Source organism: Macaca nemestrina, chromosome 15 (assembly GCF_043159975.1).
Source record: "Macaca nemestrina isolate mMacNem1 chromosome 15, mMacNem.hap1, whole genome shotgun sequence".
NCBI classification, from domain to species: domain Eukaryota; kingdom Metazoa; phylum Chordata; class Mammalia; order Primates; family Cercopithecidae; genus Macaca; species Macaca nemestrina.
In genome coordinates this window covers 100,047,240-100,067,501 of record NC_092139.1, presented here as the reverse complement: position 1 = coordinate 100,067,501, position 20,262 = coordinate 100,047,240, and the positions used below count along the sequence as shown (strand labels likewise).

General features: G+C 42.8%; 1 protein-coding gene and 2 long non-coding RNA genes across 7 annotated transcripts in view; 2 read left to right on the top strand and 1 right to left on the bottom strand.

Moving 5' to 3' along the window:
• The window catches only part of LOC105493998 (RNA 2',3'-cyclic phosphate and 5'-OH ligase), a 25,934-nt gene extending 13,878 nt beyond the window's left edge, over positions 1-12,056 (top strand). The window contains exons 7-12 of the mRNA XM_011762045.2: positions 1,247-1,406; positions 3,084-3,259; positions 4,127-4,315; positions 5,022-5,132; positions 6,633-6,752; positions 11,541-12,056. Coding sequence (XP_011760347.1) covers positions 1,247-1,406; positions 3,084-3,259; positions 4,127-4,315; positions 5,022-5,132; positions 6,633-6,752; positions 11,541-11,648 — 864 coding nt within the window. The 3' untranslated portion in view covers positions 11,649-12,056. The remainder of the gene's footprint in view (positions 1-1,246; positions 1,407-3,083; positions 3,260-4,126; positions 4,316-5,021; positions 5,133-6,632; positions 6,753-11,540) is intronic.
• LOC105494003 (uncharacterized) overlaps positions 11,019-20,262 on the bottom strand; it is a 24,267-nt gene continuing 15,023 nt past the window's right edge. For both annotated transcript variants that reach the window (XR_011614098.1, XR_011614097.1), the window contains exons 3-4: positions 15,796-15,923; positions 11,019-11,108 (exon numbers count right to left, since the gene is read on the bottom strand). This is a non-coding gene — a long non-coding RNA (uncharacterized lncRNA). The remainder of the gene's footprint in view (positions 11,109-15,795; positions 15,924-20,262) is intronic.
• The window catches only part of LOC112428915 (uncharacterized), a 24,622-nt gene continuing 17,484 nt past the window's right edge, over positions 13,125-20,262 (top strand). For all 4 annotated transcript variants that reach the window (XR_011614092.1, XR_011614090.1, XR_011614094.1 and 1 more), the window contains exons 1-2: positions 13,125-13,288; positions 17,887-17,992. This is a non-coding gene — a long non-coding RNA (uncharacterized lncRNA). The remainder of the gene's footprint in view (positions 13,289-17,886; positions 17,993-20,262) is intronic.

The window sequence follows — 20,262 nt, the reverse complement described above, 5'->3', positions numbered from 1 at the left end:
ACATAAAGAGACTTAGTCTCTACAAAAATTTAAAAAAAAAAAAAAAAATTAGCCAGGCATGGTGGCAAATGCAAGTATCCCAGCTACTCAGAAGGCTAAGACAGGAGGACTGCTTGAGCCTAGGAGTTTGAGGATGCAGTGAGCTGTGATCACGCTACTGCACTCCAGCCTGGGTGACAGAGCAATCAGGAGCTTGCAAATATTCAATAAAATAAGAAATAATGAATTAGAAGTGAATGGGAGAAAAATAGAATGTTTATAAGGTTCATACGTCAAAATTATATATATACATACTTTGACAGTCTACATATGGTATCCATGAGATACTAGATGTTTGAAATTACAGCTAGTTGTGAAGGCTTTGCCACTAATTCAGTGTGACACGTGGGCAAGGCTATCTTCTTCTGGATCTCATTTTCTTATAGAAAACTGGGATGGTTAAAACCAGGCAACCTCTAAAGACTCTTCCAGCACTGACATTCTCTGGTTCTTTAAATCATCTATTAATATTAGCTCTAGTTGTGGTATATGTTCTTTCAGTTATAGATAATGGTGGATGTCCATGAACTCATAGATGTTTCAAAGTCATTTGAATTGGACCTTGTCTAAGAGTCAGCATTCACCAACATTTATCCCAAAATTTGACTCTTCGTGATGTTTAAAATATCCCATGAACCATTTAAAAGCTTGATTGTTTGTTTGTTTCTGAAGCTTTTTTTAAAAATTAATTTATTTACTTTATGTTCTGGGATACATGTGCTGGTTTGTTACATAGGTATACATTTGCCATGTTGGTTTGCTGCACCTATCAACCCATTATCTAGGTTTTAAGCCCTACATGCATTAGATATTTATCCTAATGCTTTACCTCCCCTTTCCTCCTACTCCCCGACAGGCCCCGGTATGTGATGTTCCCCTCCCTATATCCATGTGTTCTCATTGTTCAGCTCCTGCTTACGAGTGAGAACATGTGGTGTTTGGTTTTCTGTTCCTGTGTTAGTTTTTTATATGTGTATACCAAGCATATCATGATATAATACAATTTAGGAGCCAGTCTACGTTATTATGTTGTGTAGAATATTGTTGTAAATGAAGCACTTCTATAGCTTAGGAATTTTTTTGTTACAGAAACACTGTTTCTATGGTTATTTTGTTGTTAGTTTGTTTTTATCTTTTTGGTTTTTAAATAGATTTTTTTTAAAAACTGGAATCAAAACTATCTTACCAGACATTTTTACATTTGCAGTTGGGGACCCTGGGAGCAGGCAACCATTATGCAGAAATCCAGGTTGTGGATGAGATTTTCAATGAGTACGCTGCTAAAAAAATGGGCATCGACCATAAGGGACAGGTGTGTGTGATGATCCACAGTGGAAGCAGAGGCTTGGGCCACCAAGTAGCCACAGGTATATTCTAGACTTCATACTAAAATGTACATTTTATGGGCAACCAGATAGAAATTTAAGAGCGAAAACTCTGAAATATACTGCATGGGTTTTATCTTGAGTCCTCAACAATCAAATAACTTGAACAAATTAACTTCACTGGGCCATAACTTTCTTGTCTAAAAAAATGAGTATAATAATGACTTCATATAGGATTATTATGGAAAGTTAATAATAAATGTAAAGCACTTAAATCAGTGTCTGACATTAGTAAGCACTCAATAAATGTTAGTTGCATTTATCATTATGTTTACTCTTATGAGTTACTATCTGGCCAAGAAAGAGCAAGAAAATATTTAAAGAGTGGAATTTATGAAATAGGCATTCATTTGGCAGATAATGTACATATTGTATACCTGCTCTGCAACATTAGGTGTTACGGTGGATTTGCTGATGAAATAGGCTGATACTTTGCACTCAGATTGTCTCATGAAGTAAAGGTCATGTCCGTTTAGAAGAAAAAATAAATATTAAAAGGTAGCAATTAATAATATAGGAGAGTCAAACAAAACACATTTAGGAAAAAGATTTTGGAGATGGCTTCATGGACCCAGTGTTGAGCTCAGCCTCACAGTTTGGACAATTACACACAAAGAACATTGGTGACAAAGGCAGCATGAACAAAAGCAGGAAGCAGCGAAATATTGGATAGGTCCTTTTGGATAGTGTGTGAAATAATGTATGAATTGTGACAGTTACTACAGGACTGAATGAAGCAGGACGAATGCAGAAATGAAAACAAAAAAAACCAAAAGAAACTGTTTTAAAGGAGTCAGGGGGCTTCTTGCTTCTAGTGAGCAAGGGCCTTGAGCTTCCATAGCCCTTCGTATTTATTGGGTAGAAAAAGCAGGGAGGAGGAGGTAAGGTTGGTCAGCTGCTTGATTGATCGCAGGTTCATATTAATAACAGGCTTCACATGTGTCTAATCACAAGAAACACGTGCCTGGGGTATGGCTGCCCTCAGCATTCCTTCTGGGCGGCAGACACAGTTGTCAGCTTGCCAACATCCTGCATTCGTAAGAACAGTTTACTGTTTACTCATGGTATACTGAGTTGTTCACGACCCTCATTCTTTCGGCTTCCAACAGTGGATAAATGAAAAGGTATACAGATGTCTGGAAATTGTTATAAGCTTTAAATTTCATGTTATAGATCAGCCTCTAGTGCATTGTATTGTGTGAGAATTTAGTAATTTGTGCCAGCTTGACCCTTTAGACTATTTAATCTAGCAGATGTATAAAGCATCGACTAGTGTTTCAGAACACTCCCCTGGATTCGATTAATCATGAAGGCAACAGAATGTGTTTTACTACTACTATTCCTATTCATTCACATGTTGAGAAAGGAGTAATGAAGACCATACTGTGGCTATTTGTTTACACATCCCATTCTCTTTCAAGTTCCTAGAGGGCAAATGCTGACTTTGTGTCCCACAAACTGTCTCTGCACTCTAAACGATTCTCAAGTACATCTTGACTGAGCAAATAGATGAACTCAGAAACACATTAAAGGGAAAGTTGGCTTTCACTTGGCTTTTTTGTGGAATGAATTTGAATGTAGCCTGCCTTTCTGCAGTAAATCTAAACTGTTCATTTCAGGGAAAGCTAATTCATTTGGACTTTGCTGCTCTTGTTCCAGATGCACTGGTAGCTATGGAGAAGGCCATGAAGAGAGACAAGATTATAGTCAATGATCGGCAGTTGGCTTGTGCTCGGATCGCTTCACCAGAGGGTCAGGACTACCTGAAGGGAATGGCAGCGGCTGGGAACTATGCCTGGGTCAACCGGTCTTCCATGACCTTCTTAACCCGTCAGGTACAGTCGACATTGCTCTTCTGTTCCAAGTCATTCATGATGATGTTAAGTGCTTTAAAACATAGTGCAGTCCAGGCCGGGTGTGGTGGCTCATGCCTGTAATCCCAGCACTTTGGGAGGCTGAGGGGGGCGGATCACGGGGTTAGGAGATCGAGACCGTCCTGGCTAACACAGTGAAACCCCGTCTCTACTAAAAATACAAAAAATTAGCTGGGTGTGGTGGTGGGCGCCTGTAGTCCCAACTACTCGGGAGGCTGAGGCAGGAGAATGGCATGAACCCAGGAGGTGGAGCTTGCAGTGAGCCGAGATTGTGCCACTGCACTCCAGCCTGGGTGACAGAGCGAGACTCCCGTCTCCAAAAAAGAAAAAACATAATGCAGTCCAGTCAAAGCCTGTGGTGTTTGGTTTTGGAAATTCACATAGTTAATGTTCAAAATACCAGAGAAGTGTCCAAGGTTTTGGTGTCATCTTAAACTAAATCATCAGAGTATCAAGCATGAGAAGTGAGAGAAGAGAACCCAAATTATTCCTAGAATTTGTCTTGAACAGCATAAAGAATCGAAGTGCCATTGACTAAGATTCAGAAGGCTGGGGAAGAAGCAATTTTGAAAGGTGGGATCAAAAGTAGCCAGGCAGCTTTTCAACCAAAGATGAAAATGAAGATGAAAATGATGTGGTGGCATTTGCTATGTGGTCTAAAAGACTAGCTTTTGTCCTTTACGTGAGATAATCTTACGATTACTTTTGAGCTTTTAAATCTTTTACTCCCTTCAGAACAGACTACCTGAAATCAGTGAGATAAGTCATGAAGAGCTGAAGATGAGTCCTGAAGTTCTGGCTGCTTTTATCTTCTGTGTTTTCTTCTAGGCTTTTGCCAAGGTCTTCAACACAACCCCTGATGACTTGGACCTGCACGTGATCTATGATGTTTCTCACAACATTGCCAAAGTGGAGCAGCATGTAGTGGACGGGAAGGAGCGGACACTGTTAGTACACAGGAAGGGATCCACCCGCGCTTTCCCTCCTCACCATCCCCTCATAGCTGTTGATTACCAAGTACGTAGCACTGCATTTGTAGTTTTAAGCAGTGGAAGCACGATTTAGATCGTCACAAATGTGAATTATATTTAAAATACAAAGCAGCAATTGTGAAAAGAAAACACTCTGTCACCCATGAGAACAGTGATTCCCAATTTTCCCTGAAGCAGTAGTTCCTCCCCCCATCATTTGTGCTTGCAGTGGTGCCATGTGCTAACTAGAAAGTGCTGCAGGAGGTGTATTTTACTCCACTCCTGTGAATTGAGGCCTTTGAATTAGTGGAAGACAGGATTAACTCAGTTACAGAACACACTACACTCAGTCTGTTTCATTCCTCCTGTCCTCTTGGTGTCTGGCTGTGGTGGAGTTAGAAAGACCCCATAGTCTGCTCGCTCCTTTTACAGATGAGAAACCCAAAACAGAGAAGACAAGCACCTTGCTCAGGATGGTGGTTCTAGCAACACTTCCCTACACTTTTGGATTTTGCTTTGCTTTTATTTTGACTCTTCTGCATTTTTACTGGTCCTCATATTTTCACTGTCATCCACTTCCTTCCCCTCCGAATTATCAAAGAATCAAAGTACTATCTTTAGTTTACAAGCCGTGTGTTTAGAAGTCTGGGTTTCTCCTACAATCCTACAGTGCAAGAGAAAATTTAAATTTTATGCATACAAAGCTTATGCTTTTCTGAATTTTAACATGTTTCATTTATGTGCATCCTCAGCTCACTGGACAACCAGTGCTCATTGGTGGCACCATGGGAACCTGTAGTTATGTTCTTACTGGCACTGAACAGGGCATGACTGAGACCTTTGGAACAACCTGTCATGGAGCGGTAAGGAAAACAGAAACTTCCTTAGAAATGCTCTCTTCAGTTGAGCTATTGTTTTCCATTTTGACGGGTAAATGTAGCCGACTGAACATTAACAGAGTTGAGACTTGGGTCTATCGTGTCTTGTACTTCAAATTGTTCCCCATAATGTATACTATTTAGTAAACTGACTGGGGTCATTTAGTATCTCTACCTTAGTGAGATCTGGTAGGGTTAGGGACCGTTTCTTATCTCTGCAAGTCCAGAAAATCCAGACTGGGAAATTGTCACACTAGCTGAGCTTACCGTAACTAGTTTATAAGTGGTGGAACTTTAACGGATGCAGATATCACAGTTGATCTCAGCGATTGGCTGAACCTGATCATTTGTTTAATTTACCCTTTCCTATTATGTAGGCCCACTCAGGACTGCAAGGATAGGCCCTATTTGCAAATTAGAGCCCATGTACAGTCTACACACACACCCATTTCAAAACACGGCCTCTCATCTTCTAAGCCCAGGGGTCAGTAAACTCTTCCCATAAAGGGCCAGACCGTAAATATTTTAGGCTTTTGGGACCAGATGGTCTGTGTACCAGCTATTCAGCTATGCCATTTCAGTGCAGAAGCAACCTTAAGTACTGTGTAAATGGGCAATGCTGTGTTCTAATAAAACTATTTTAGGCCAGGCGTGGTTGCTCACACATGTGGGAGGCCAGGGCAGGAGGAGCACTTGAAGCCAGGAGTTCAAGACCAGACTGGGCAACATTAGCGAGACACTGTCTCTACAAAAACTTTTTTAATTAGCCAGGTATGGTGCCACACCTGTAGTCATAGCTACTCAGGAGGCTAAGGCAGGAGGATTCCTTGAGCCCAGGAGGTTAAGGCTACAGTGAGCTATGATTATGTCACTTCACTCCACTCTGAGTGACAGAGGGAGACCCTTTCTCAAAAAACAAAATAGTTTATTTTAAAAAGCGCTTAAGTGGTGGGCCAGATTTGGCCCATACACTGTAGTTTGCCAGCCCCTTTTCTAAGCCATCCAGAGTGTTGAGCCAGTGTTGAAATGGGAAAGAGAAACTGTCCAGAATACCTTCTTCTAGGACAGACCTTCACAAATGTATTTAATCCTACTTTTTTCTCTGATTGTTTCTCATTTCTAGCTGCCTCCCAACTCCTAATTTTAATGCAGTGGTTTTCAACAAAGGTGTTCCCGCTACCCCCACGGGGACATTGGCAATTTCTGGAGGCTTTTTTTATTGTCATGGTTTAGTGGGAGTTGCTATTGGCATTTAGTGGGTAGAGGCCAGGGATACTGCTGAATACCCTGCACAGCACAGCCTCCCAACAAAGAATTCTCTGGTCCAGAATCTCAAAGGATATGGTGAGGCTTAAAAGGCCTGCTACCAGTTTGATAAAGTAGAAAAAGATGGTTTTTAAAGCTCCTTTTTAGTGTAAGAGAAAATCAAGGAAAGGGCATATAATCTTAGGATTTGAAGTGAAGTTCATTCCTTTCCCATTCTAGGGCCGTGCATTGTCCCGAGCAAAATCTCGACGTAATTTAGATTTCCAGGATGTTTTAGACAAATTGGCAGATATGGGAATTGCAATCCGTGTTGCCTCACCCAAACTGGTGATGGAAGAGGTAAGTGAAATTCTGATAGATACATGAATATTTATTGTCCCCCATTTGTAATTTATGTCATTCTACAGAGATAGCAATTTAGGGTATTACTAACAGAAATTGTTTGTTTGGGTTTTTTTTTTTTTTTAATGACCTCAATTTTCTCTTATGTTCCTTGCTTAGCTTATTTCAGTTTTATATTTTCTTTTATTTTGGCTGAAATTATGAGCCAGGTCCTTAAGAATGATTTTTACTGTTCATTTTATAGTCTCCATCTACATACTAAGTTTTTCAAAAGTAGTTTGAGCTGACTCTTGCTTTTGCACAATTGTATACTTAGGTTTCAATTTGAAAGCAAATTTGAAAAAGGAAGGCATAGGCTGGATGTGGTAGCTCACGCCTGTAATCCCAGCACTTTGGGAAGCCGAGGCAGGCGGATCACAAGGTCAGGAGATCGAGACCATCCTGGCTAACATGGTGAAACCCTGTCTCTACTAAAAATACAAAAAACTAGCCGGGCGTGGTGGCGGGCGCCTGGAGTCCCAGCTACTCGGGAGGCTGAGGCAGAAGAATGGTATGAACCCAGGAGGTGGAGCTTGCAGTGAGCCGAGATTGCGCCACTGCTCTCCAGCCTGGGTGACAGAGCGAGACTCCGTCTCAAAAAAAAAAAAAAGGAAGACATAAATGTTTGAAGCAACTTTTATTTGACTTACAGGAGAATAGATTTTGTTTAAATTCTGTACATATGTGTACACATATGTACATATTTAAATTAAAAGCAATATAATTCCTTTCTTAATGATTTAAGAGAAAGGAAAAAGTCATCCAGAAACACAATGCCCTAACACAGTTATTACTTTATCTTTTAGAATACTTACTATTGTCGGCCGGGCATGGTGGCTCATGCCTGTAATCCCAGCATTTTGGGAGGCCAAGGCAGGCAGATCACTTGAGGTCAGGAGTTATAGAGGTCAGCCTGATCAACATGGCGAAACCCCTACAAAAATACAAAAATTAGCTCGGCATGGTGGTGGACGCCCATAATTGCAGCTACTCAGGAGGCTGAGACAGGAAAATCACTTGAACCCAGGAGGCAGAGGTTGCAGTGAGCCAAGATCATGCCACTGCACTCCAGCCTGGATGACAAAGCAAGACTGTCTCAAAAAAAAAAAAAAAATACTTATTGTCATAGTTTTTTCCTATTTTTTTTTTTTTTTTTTTTGAGATGGAGTCGCCCCATCGCCCAGGCTGAAGTGCTGTGGCGCGATCTGGGCTCACTGCAAGCTCCACCTCCTGGGTTCACGCCATTGTCCTGCCTCAGCCTCCCCAGTAGCTGGACTACAAGTGCCCGCCACCACGCCTGGCTAATTTTTTGTATCTTTAGTAGAGACGAGGTTTCACTGTGTTAGTCAGGATGGTCTCGATCTCCTGACCTCGTGATCTGCCCGCCTCAGCCTTCCAAAGTGCTGGAATTACAGGCATGAGCCACCGAGCCCGCCCTTTGCTAATTTTTTTTTTAAACTAGTCATAACTATAGTTAAAAAACATTTTGTAGTTATTTTTGAAATTTAGCATATTATTATAAAATTGTTTTTGTCACTTTTTAAAATCATTGCTGAATATTCCACCAGCTGAGTACCTTACTTTCTGCCTGTAGTGGACATTTAAGTAGCTTCCAAATGTTTGCTACTATAAATTAAATTGTAATGATTATCTTCATGCATGCAGCTTTTTTCCAGTTGTTTTAGTAATTAGAACAAAGTCTCAAAAGTGGAATTACATGGTGGCTCATGCCTGTAATCCTAGTACTTTGGGAGGCCAATGCAGGAAGATCTGTTGAGGCCAGGAGTTCAAGATTAGTCTGGGCATAGATTAGTCAGGTGTAGTCCTAGCTACTCAGGAGACTGAAGCTGGAGGATCGCTTGAGCCTAGGATCTTGAGGTTACAGTGAGCTATGTGATTGTGCTGCTGCATTCCGCACTGGGCAGCAAAGCAAGACCCTATCTCTAAAAAAACAAGGAAACAAAAGTGGAATTACTGAGTCAGAGTATGACAAAGACTTATTTTTTTTTTTTTAAATAACGATTCATTTTTCCCATGATCTTAAGAATGCATGTTTAATTTAAAAGATTTGGAAAATACTGGCCAGGCGCGGTGGCTCACGCCTATAATCCCAGCACTTTGGGAGGCTGAGGCAGGCGAATCACGAGGTCAGGAGATTGAGACCATCCTGGCTAACACAGTGAAACCCCATCTCTACTGAAAATACAAAAAATTAGCCGGGCGCAGTGGCGGGCGCCTGTAGTCCCAGCTACTCAGGAGGCTGAGGCAGGAGAATGGCATGAATGCTGGAGGCAGAGCTTGCAGTGAGCTGAGATCACGCCACTGCACTCCAGCCTGGGCAACAGACCAAGACTCTGTCTCAAAGAAAAATATTTGGAAGATAACAAAGAAGAAAACAGAAAACATTTAGAACTCAATCAGCCAGAAATAAGTACAGTTAACATTTGCATTTTTAGTTTTTTGGTTTGGTTTTGTTTTTTCATCAGCACCATGTGATTATTTCATTCACTCATTCAACGAACACTTATGAACCATCTGCTATAGTTAGGTACTGTTCTGTGTGCTAGAGATACTGCAGTGAATGAAAGAAACATGAATCACTTCCTTGTGGAGCTTTCCAAATAATAAAACATACAGTGTGTTAATGACCATACAAGTTCTATGAAATAAAAATGAAGCAAGGAAACGGGGTAAGGAAAGGTGGGGAGGGTACAGTTTTAAACAGGTGGTTGGAGAAGACTTCAGCGAGGTGACTAGAACAAAGACTTGAAGAGAGAGAGGAAACAGGCTACCTGGGCATCTGGAGGTGAGCTTTCGAGGCAGAGAGAACAGCAAGTGCAAAATCTGTGAGCCGAATGCAGGAGTGTTCAAGAAACAGCAAAGAGGCCAGGCATGAAGAGCAAGCCAGAGGGTGATGAAGTCAGAGAGGTAGGGGGCACCAGAGCATTTGGACTTTTGCTTTTACTCTGATTAAAATGAAGAAACGCTGGAGGATTTTGAGCAGAATAGTGACGTGATGTGACAAATGTGTTTGCATGTTGATGGGAAGAATCTACAAGAGAAATTAATGATGCAGAAAAGAGGGAAGAAACTGCTGGAGAAGTGTCCTTGAATAGATGAGAGGAGATAGAGTCTGATGTACAAGTGTATGGGGTTGCTATTTGCTGGAAGCATAGATAATTCATCCTTTAGAAAAGGAGAGAAGAGGCTGAGCACAGTGGCTTACACCTGTAATCTCAGCACTTTTGGGAGGCTGAGGTGAGAGAATTGCTTAAAGCTAGGAGTTCGAGACCAGCCTGGGCTACAAAGCAAGACCCCATCTCTACAAAAAATAAAAGGATTAGGCACAGTGGCACATATGTGTAGTCTCAGTGAGCTATGATTGTGCCACTGGACTCAACCGTGGGCAGCATTAAAAAGTAAAAGGAGAAAAGGTATAGATACAGATATGTGGAGAAGATAAAGTGAGTGTTATTTTGAATATTCTGGCTGCTATTTTTTTCAGTGTATTACATAGTAAGGTCAGCAAGTGAGAGTGAGGATCTGAGAAAAGGTATGAAATATTCATCTAGGGGAGAGATAGTCATTGGCCCAGTGGAATTTTATCTGATTTCCAGGAGCTAGAAATGGTCAAGTAATGCTGGGGAATGATTCAGGCTCCCACAGATAACTACAGCCAAAGGTAGTTTGTGGTACGATGTAATGACTGCAAGATTCACAACTGGGAGTGCCTAGGGAGAAAGGGAGAATAGAAACAACCTTGAAAGCCAGGAGCACACCTGTCCCACTCCTGGGACCAACGGCATGACCTGGTTTGGGAGAAAAAACAGCCACCACTTCAGAAAGTTGGAGGTGAAAGTGATGTCCTCGGGAAAGATCCATGTTTCAGTAAAACAGGAAGATGAAGGGAACGTTCAAAGAAGGGAAGGAGGAGATTTTGCTCCTTCTGGAAGGAGCTCCAGAGGCCCCAGTGAGAAAGTTTCAGAAACTGGAAGGGAATGGGAGATGGGATAGAAAAGGATATTATGTACAGAACCATATGGGAATCAGCATGGCTGGCCTAAGCTTGTATTGACAGGAATGAAGATAAAGTGAGTGTGTGATGAAATTAGTGCTAATGGTGGCAAGGCAGTGTGGGTAGGATGGAAGGGTGGGAGTGTTTCTAGAAAGTCACAGAAATAAATTGTGTGTGAGTGTAGGTACACATATATACCCACATACACACGGGCACACAGTTTTAGTTTGTTTTATACATACATGAATTTTATCACTTACTGTGAAGGTACTACTTGTTCATTCCAGAAATTTTGATAACTGCAGAAATATATAAAGAAAAAATTAAAATTGCCAGTAATTCTACCATCAAGAGATAATTACTACTAACCTAAGATGGTTTGGAGCCGTTCCTTCCTATCACGTTCTGGCGTGTGTTTTCTTTAACTACATTGACTACATTTCCTAGTTCTACATGTAATGTAATACATGTAGTAATACATGTTCTAAGTAATACATGTTCTTTAGAGACATTTTGAAAAATACAGAAAAAATATAAGACAAGATGAAAGTGTTTTGGAAGCTACCACTGACCAACATCAGGCTTACTCCTTTTTTAAATTTTTGCTAATTTGATAGGCAAAAAACTCTCTGTTATTTTAGTGTGCATTTCTTTAATCACAAGTGAAGTTTGGTGCTTGTAAAGACTGTGTTTTTGGTGGACTTGTACAATGTTTAATTCCTCTCTTGCAGGCTCCTGAGTCCTATAAGAATGTGACAGATGTGGTGAATACCTGCCATGATGCTGGAATCAGCAAGAAAGCCATTAAACTGAGACCAATTGCTGTGATCAAAGGATAGAACCTTGGACAGCAGGGCTGCCAGACACCACCGACCCTCTGAAGTGGAAGTGGACTGACGTGCTCTTCTGACATCAGACTCCAGGCGGGACAAGTTCCAAAGTGTGCAGCTGTAACTGCTCGTGCCAAAATGGCTGATGCGGAGGCTGCTGCTTTCAGGGGCCTGTGCTTATAAAATAACCTTCCAGGAAGAGGCACATCGCCCACCTTTGGAAAGGGAGGAATATGCCTTCTCCTTGGTTGTTCCACAGAGTTTTAGGAAAATCTGTTAGGCATGGGTAGGTGTCAAACTGCCTTAGGCAGTCATACAGATCTTTAGCCATCAGATTGAACTTCTTTACACCAAGCTCTGTTTACATTCCGAGAGGTGTCATGAAGAAAGTTCTATTAAATAAGGTTTTGGAATGTTTACTTTTGTCCGTTGCTTTTGTCAGTTTGTCCATTCATCCACCCATTTGGGCACCACCCCTCTTACTAAATACACTCTTACTTGGAGAGCACCCAGGGGATTATAATCAGGCTGTTAGATGAATAGATAGTGTAACACATTGAAGAGGGAGTATGTAGAGGTTTGAGGAATAGAGGCCCAAAGACAAAATTGTTTTTCCTAGCCTTGCTACCTTTCTTATTCTAAATACAAGGCAGAGTTTTTGAATCCATGGGGCCAGGTGAACAAAATGTAGGTGATGGTGCTGGGTGGGCAGCAGAACCAGAGGCCTGGCCTCCCTCCTACACATGCCCCACAGGGTGCTTTATTGTGCCTGCTGCTGCCTGTGTAGAGGACAGCTCCACTCCACCCCCAGGCGTCTGTGCTGTCTTGGCAGAGGCAGGCCTGGCCATGCAGCAGGGCTGTACAGACCCCTGTGGGCTGCAGCTTCCCACTGACATTCTCTTCCCAAAGGCCCTGGCACATAGCACTGAGCACCTGGGCACTCAAAACTGCAGCTCCAGGCAGATTTGTGAGCAGGTTGCTCATCAAAACTCCAGCTCTGGGCCACTTGGTGCTTGGGTTGGGAGAGGCAGATGTGGGAGAAGCAGAGATAGGAAACCACTGTGCTGGGGATGGTTCTGTTAGGGGTCAGCCCTGGCCACAGCCTCCCCTATATTTTGCTAGGGACCTAAGGCCCCATCTACAACTCCTTTCCTCTTGCAGAGAAAGCCCCCAGATCTCAACTTTCTCATGGCAATAATACGAGGTATGAGACCCAGGGATTTTTTAGGCTCTCCCCAGCTACAGTCCACATATTTCCTCCAGCTATGTTTGGGGGTCAAAAGACCCTTCTTTAGAACCCTAAATCCAATTATATTAAGTCTAAGCGTTCTTCTCGAGGGTCTTCTCCTGTGCACTGTCTCTAAAATGGGGAGAGGATGAGGTCTCCCCAGGTCCTTTCCCTCCGTATCAGAAGTGGAGCTTCAGGTGGCCTAGAGGGGATTTCGTGTAGCCCTCCCTCTGGAAGATGCTCAGTTCTGACCCAGGAGCTGGGTTTATACTTGTTTATACTTGTTTATACCCAGTTTATACTTGTTCCTGGGCTTATGTCATCCTAGTCAGAACCTGGGAAGATGCCACTGTACCTGGAGGAGGCCATGAAGCTGTCACATGTAAAGTTCTGTGGATATGACCTGCTGATGCTGTCTGCTGTGAGTATCTGACGCTTCAAGTAGAATTGAAGCCCAGGCATTGTCATCTGCTTTCTTTACTAAATTATGCCAAGCCGCTGGAAAAGTGACTGCACAAATTACATTTTTCATACATATCTGTTGAATGAATGAACCTCAACCAGAACCTCTCCAGATACCTGAGTGAGCCTAGGGCCCCTCCTTCAGGACCCGAGGGACCCCTGTTCTGTCTGTGTCAAGGACAAAGACCAGTTAGAAGAATTACAAACATCCTTTACAAATGCAAAAACAGACTTGCTTTCTGTGTGCTTTTCCAAACAGAGGTATATGGGCCATTGAGACAGGATGCCCAGAACTCCATTGAAGGGAAAGAGAATAATAAATGTGAACCATAGCATGCCCAGCAGCCCCTTCACAGAGCCAGGCACTTGGGACCTGCTTGCCATGCCTTAGGCCATTTAGTTCCTTCTAGAACCCTATGAGGTTCATCTCACTACTTCACTTTACAAAGGAGCAAACAGGCTTAGAGGACTCTGGTGACATCCTCAAGACACAGCTAGTCGGAGACAGTCACCACTGTCAGTTGGAGGTGATGGACATTTCACCTGGTAAACAGTTCCTCCATGAAGCTCCGCACAGTGATAAAATCCCAGGAGGGGCCCAGTCAGATGGCATAGGAGGAGACGGTTCTACCCAGAAATGCTGAAACCAGGGCTTTCACCAGCTTCTTCCCTGTACCTATCTGGAATGTTCGCACCCTGTAAGTCTCATTTTCATACTGGGGTGACAAGGAGAGACATGTCATTAACAACACCATGAACCACCAGAGGACTGGGATCTGGAGCTCACACAAGGAATCCCCAACCCTTCGGGGACTTGTGGATGAGGAGGACATGAGTGCCCATGGTAGAAAAGGTTCTAGACTTTCAAAGTAAAGTCTGGAGAATGGGGCCGGGCACGGTGGCTCATGCCTGTAATCCCAGCACTTTGGGAGGCTGAGGCAGGTGAATCACAAGGTCAGGAGTTCGAGAACAGCCTGGCTAATATGGTGAAACCCCATCTGTACTAAAAATAAGAAAATTAGCTGGGCCTGGTGGCATGTGCCTGTAGTTCCAGCTACTCGGGACGCTGAGGCAGAAGAATTGCTTGAACCCGGGAGTCGGAGGTTGCAGTGAGCCGAGATCGTGTCACTGGACTCCAGCCTGGCTGACAAAGTGAGACTCTGTCTCAAAAAAAAAAAAAAAAAAAAAAAAAGAATTATGAAAACATTAGTGTCTTCAAGGCGTTGTCACGGTGTTTGTCAGCTGTGGAGCAGCGGCACCTGCTGTATTAGTTAGCCTACAAGAGCATCACTCCTGCGAGTCCTCAAAAATCATCATCATGGTAGAGATTAGGGGACGCAGGCTTTTGGGTGTCAAATGGCCATGCAGCAGCTCCTGGGTCAGAACTGAGCATCTTCCAGAGGGAGGGCTACACGAAATCCCCTCTAGGCCACCTGAATTCCACTTCTGATACGGAGGGAAAGGACCTGGGGAGACCTCATCCTCTCCCCATTTTAGAGACAGTGCACAGGAGAAGACCCTCGAGAAGAACGCTTAGACTTAATATAATTGGATTTCATCCTTTAACATGAAAGGGAGTCTGGAGAAACAGCTAAGGCCATTTCAGCCCTTGGCAGGGGGAAAATGCAGGAAGACTCCAGGGTGGGAGAAAGCCCATCACAAGGCCAGGATCTGAGAGGAGACTTGCTTCTTCCAGGTCCCATCTCCTATGCTCCCTCCTTCCGTAAGACCTACTGAAAGGCCCCACTGGGCTTCTGACCACTCACCAAACCCCTGTTCTTACCTGTCCTTACCAACTTCTTACCTGTTCCAAATTATGCAAAAAGAGTGCCCCTTCATCACCCTGGGAAGACCTGGAGGCAACTCAGGCCCTAGGTTTGAGGAGACAGTGCTGGGCCAAACCTCCTTGACCTTACCAGTTCTGTGACCCTAGAGAAATTTTTGGTGTTTTGGGGCCTCCCCAGCCCTGCAACATGCACAATGGGGTTATGCTAGCATCTCCTTCCTACTGAACTCATCAGGTGTGTTTGAGATAAATCTTATAAAACTCATTTTTTGGTGTCCCCTGTAGATATTGGACACACTTAGAGACGGAAGAATTTCAAGGAGTGAGGGGTGAGAGGTAGCACGGAATACAACTCCAGTAGGCCTGGGGTCCACAGTGTGATCTCAGGAAAGGCACTTTTGCTCTGGGCCTCGTTTTCCACGCTGCACCAGTAGAGGTTGAGATTAAAGGAAATTCAGCCATCATCATCCTCTGACACTGCACTTTCCAGTGCCTTCTGATTCTATTTAAAACCAGACCCTGTGCCTCATCTCAGCCTACGGTGGGCAGCATCCACAAAGGCTCACAGCACTGAGGGGTTAGTGACTCCCTTCTGAATAGAATACAACACAGATGATGGGATAGCACTTCTGTGCTGGTTCAGGCTGTTAGAGCAAAGAGCCATAGCCTGGGGAGCTCACCAAAGACAGAATTGTATTTCCCCCAGTTCTGGAGGCTGGAAGTTGGATATCAGGTTGCCAGCCTGGTCGGGCCCTGGTGAGGACTGTCTTCTGAGTGGCAGATTGCAGACTTCAGGTTGTGTCTTCGCCTGGCAGAGAGAGGGGAAGAGAGCTCTCTGGGGTTCCTTTTAATAAGCCAGCAATCCCAATCATGTGGGCTCCACCCTCAGGACCTCATTACCTCCCACCTCCTGATACCATGAGATTGAGGGTTAGAATTTCAACATATAAGCATAGGATCAGGCATGGTGGCTCAAGCCTAGAATCTCAGCACTTTGGGAGGCCGAGGTGAGAGGATTGCCTGAACCCAGGAGTTTGAGAGCAGCATGGGCAAAATAGGGAGCCCCTGTCCCTACAAATTTTTAAAAAATATATTAGCTGAAAATGGTGGCACATTTCTGTGGTCCCAGCTACTTGGGAGGCTAGGACAGAGGAACCACTTGAGCCTGGGAAGTGGGTGCTGCAGTAAGCCATGATGGCACCGCTGCATTCCAGGCTGGGTGTCAAAGCAATACTCTGTCTCTAGACAAGTAAATACATTTGGAGTGGGGAGCATTCGGCTCACCATTCCTTGCCTAGGCCTCCTCATCTTCCCAGCCTCTGGTAACCACTATTGAACTTTCTGCTTCTAGGAGATAAATTTTTTGGATTCTGCATGCCTGAGATTATGCAGTGTAGATCTTTCTCCAACCAGGGTCATTTCATAGTTTACCTAATGTCCTCCAGCTTTCTCCACCGGGCTACAGAGATGATAGGATTTCCTGGAGTGTTATGGCTGAAGAGTATTTCTATATATATATATACACACACACACATACATACACACACACACACACACACACACACACACACACACGGCATTTTCTTTATCCCTTCGCCTGTGGGTAGACGAATAGGTTTATTCTGTACCTTGGCTGTCGTGACTAGTGTTTCAGTCACCATGGGAAGGCAGATATCTCTTTTGAACATGAGGATTTCACTTGCTTTAAAGGTATACCCAGTGGTGGGACTGCTAGCTGAAATGGTAGTTTTGAGAAACCTTCAACTGTTTTTCACAGTGTTTAGAGTGATTTAATTCCTACCCATAGTGTATGAGAGTTTTCCTTTCTGCACGTCCGCCCTGGCCATCCCCTTCAAAAATTATTGCTTTGTTTTGGTAATATGCTTTTTTTTTTTTTTTTTTTTTTGAGATGGAGTCTTGCCCTGTCACCCAGGCTGGTGGAGTGCAATGGCATGATCTTGGCTCACTGCAACCTCCACCTCCCGGGTTCAAGCGATTCTCCTGCCTCAGCCTCTTGAGTAGCTGGGATTATAGGCACGTGGCCCCACATCTGGCTAATTTTTTGTATCTTTAGTAGAGACGGGTTTTCACCATGTTGGACAGGCTGGTCTCGAACTCCTGACTTCGTGATCCACCTGCCTTGGCCTCCCAAAATGCTGGGGTTACAGTCATGAGCCACCACACCTGGCCTGGTAATGGGTATTTTTAGTGAAATAAAATAGTAACTGAGTATGATTTTGATTTATGTTTTTGTGAGAATTAGTGATTGTGAGAAACTTTTCATTTGTGTCAATTTCATGTCTTCTTTTCAGACAGGGTCTATTCAGGTCTTTTAGGATTGGGTATTTGAGGTTGCAGGGGTTTTTCGTTTTGTTGTTGTTGCTGTCTATTTCACCTTAGTAGTGTCAGTTTGTTGTATGTGTTAGATGAGAATCCATTTCAGAGATAGAATTTTCTTCCAAAATTCTCTCTCAGTTTTTAGGGTGCTTAACTCTTGGTTCATTGTTTCCTCTACTCTGTAGAAATTCCAGAGTTTTACCTAGTCCCACATGTTTATATTTGCATACATTCGTGGTAATTTTCTGTGCACCCATTTCCAATCCCTTATCATCGCCCCTTCTTCCCCCAAGCTCTAGTAACCACTGTTGCACTCTCTAGGTCTTTGAAATAAAGTTTTTTTTTTTTTAGATTCTGTATGAGTGAGATAATGAGATAATACAAGGTTTGTCTTTCTGTGCCGGGCTCATTTCATTTACCGTCACATCCTCCAGGTACAACCACAGGGCTCCCCATGAGGTGATGTCATTGAATTTTCCTGGCTGAAGAGTCGTCCATTGTGTACACATGGGAGTTTATTTTTTCATCTGCATATGGACGGTAGGTGGATTCATTTCCCTGACTCCCGTGAATAGTGCTGCAGTCCACACCAAAAGGCATCACCTCTCTCTTCCATGTGCCAATTTCATGTGTGTTGAATGTATTCCTAGCAGTACAGTTGCTAGTGGAAATGGTCGTTGTAGTTTTAATGTTTGGAGGAAGCCTCATGTTGTTTCTGTAGTATAGGTACTAGTTTACTTCCCCAACAAGTGTGGAGAAGAGTTCCCCCTCTCTAAAAATCCACACCGGCCAGGCATGGTGGCTCACGCCTGTAATCCCAGCACTTTGGGAGGCTGAGATGGGTGGATCACCTGAGGTCAGGGGTTCAAGACCAGCCTGACCGACACGGGGAAACAATGTCTCTACTAAAAATACAAAAAAAAAAAAAAAAAAAAAATTTAGCCAGGCGTGGTGGGCATCTGTAATCCCAGCTACTCAGGAGTCTGAGGCAAGCAAATCGCTGGAACCCAGGAGGTGGAGGTTGCAGTGAGCCGAGATCGTGCCATTGCACTCTAGCCTGGGCAACAAGAGCAAAACTCCATCAAAAAAAAAAAAAAAAAAGGCCGGGCGCGGTGGCTCACGCCTGTAATCCCAGCACTTTGGGAGGCCGAGACGGGCGGATCACGAGGTCAGGAGATTGAGACCATCCTGGCTAACACAGTGAAACCCCGTCTCTACTAAAAAAATACAAAAAACTAGCCGGGCGAGGTGGCGGGCGCCTGCAGTCCCAGCTACTCGGGAGGCTGAGAAAGGAGAATGGCGTAAACCCGGGAGGCGGAGCTTGCAGTGAGCTGAGATCCGGCCACTGCACTCCAGCCTGGGCAACAGAGCGAGACTCCGTCTCAAAAAAAAAAAAAAAAAAAAAAGAAAGGAGAAAGCAAAGGAGAAAGGAAAGGAAAGGGGAAAGGGGGAGGATATCCACACCAGCATTTGTCTTTCTTTTCATGTTTTTCTTTTAATCTTTTTTCGTAGCATTCAATTCAACTAAAGAGAGATGATATCTGATTGTGGTTTTGATCTACATTTTTCTCATGATTACCGATGCTTGCCAAGTTACTGTGTACTTGTTTTCAATTTTATGTCGAAGACTAGGCGAAGGGACCTGAAGACATGAGATTGAGAAGCAAAGATTCTCTGCATCACTGATCTTCACAATAATGTGGATCAAGACCACACTCAGATGCTGCCTCACTACAGTTAGAACAGATATTACCGAAATTGTATGGCAATTTCACTGCCATTGTGTACATGCATATAATGGGAGGGTTGGAGGGATGTTTTGATCTATATATATGTAGCATGAGGATGAAATTACAGTATTTGGCATCTCTGTGACCTTCTATAATTATTTCTCTGTGAAGAGAACATTCAGAATCCTATTTTCTAGCTCATTTTTTTCTAATGCAAAACATTTTAATAGGTTTTCAAATATGCAGTTTTTAGAATTATGTAACTATCACTTATAAAAATTGGTATATCACATTAGATGATTCTATAAAATCATCTAATATATAAAATAAATATATAAATATGTATTGTATATATAATGAATAAAATAAAAACACAAATCACACATTGACAATAACCCCTGCAGTCCAAGCATACCCCCACAATAGTACAAATTACACTTAAAAAAAAAAACTCTAAAGACATTTATACATTTAAACCAAAGTAACTGTGACCAGACTAAATACATTCATTCATCAAGTACAATAAATTTAGCATTGCTGTTTATAGTCACTAATAACACAATTTTAGGTGCGATTTCACATGCTTTCATAAATCTTCCAGTACAGTTCCCATAGTAAAGTGTCTTTGTGCATACCATTTTAATTTATATGCAGGTGCATCATGCATCATACTTAAAACTATTTCACATCACAAACTGTTAATATACATTTTAAGTGGACAGCAGGTAAAAAATTTCAGCCTCAATGATGATGAAATTTAAAATTAAAGTCTTGAAAGCCTATAGTGATTTGTTTACTTGCATAAATACTATTTTCACTTAGTACAGGCTATTAAAATAAGCAGAGAATTTAAGTATTAACTCAAAAAAAGATAGAGGCTCCAAAGCTTCCTGAGAAATTAATGCGTTTTCAAAGTAATAGTATACTGAGTCTGTAAGTCAAAAGGAATTTCATATTTATTCCCAAATTTAAAATACCAGTGATGTGAAGAGAAGATTGAGGCCTAAAATTGTTGTACCAAATTGTAAAATAAAGTAAAGAAGATGCAGCTCATTTGCTTGGGAATATGTAATGGAATAT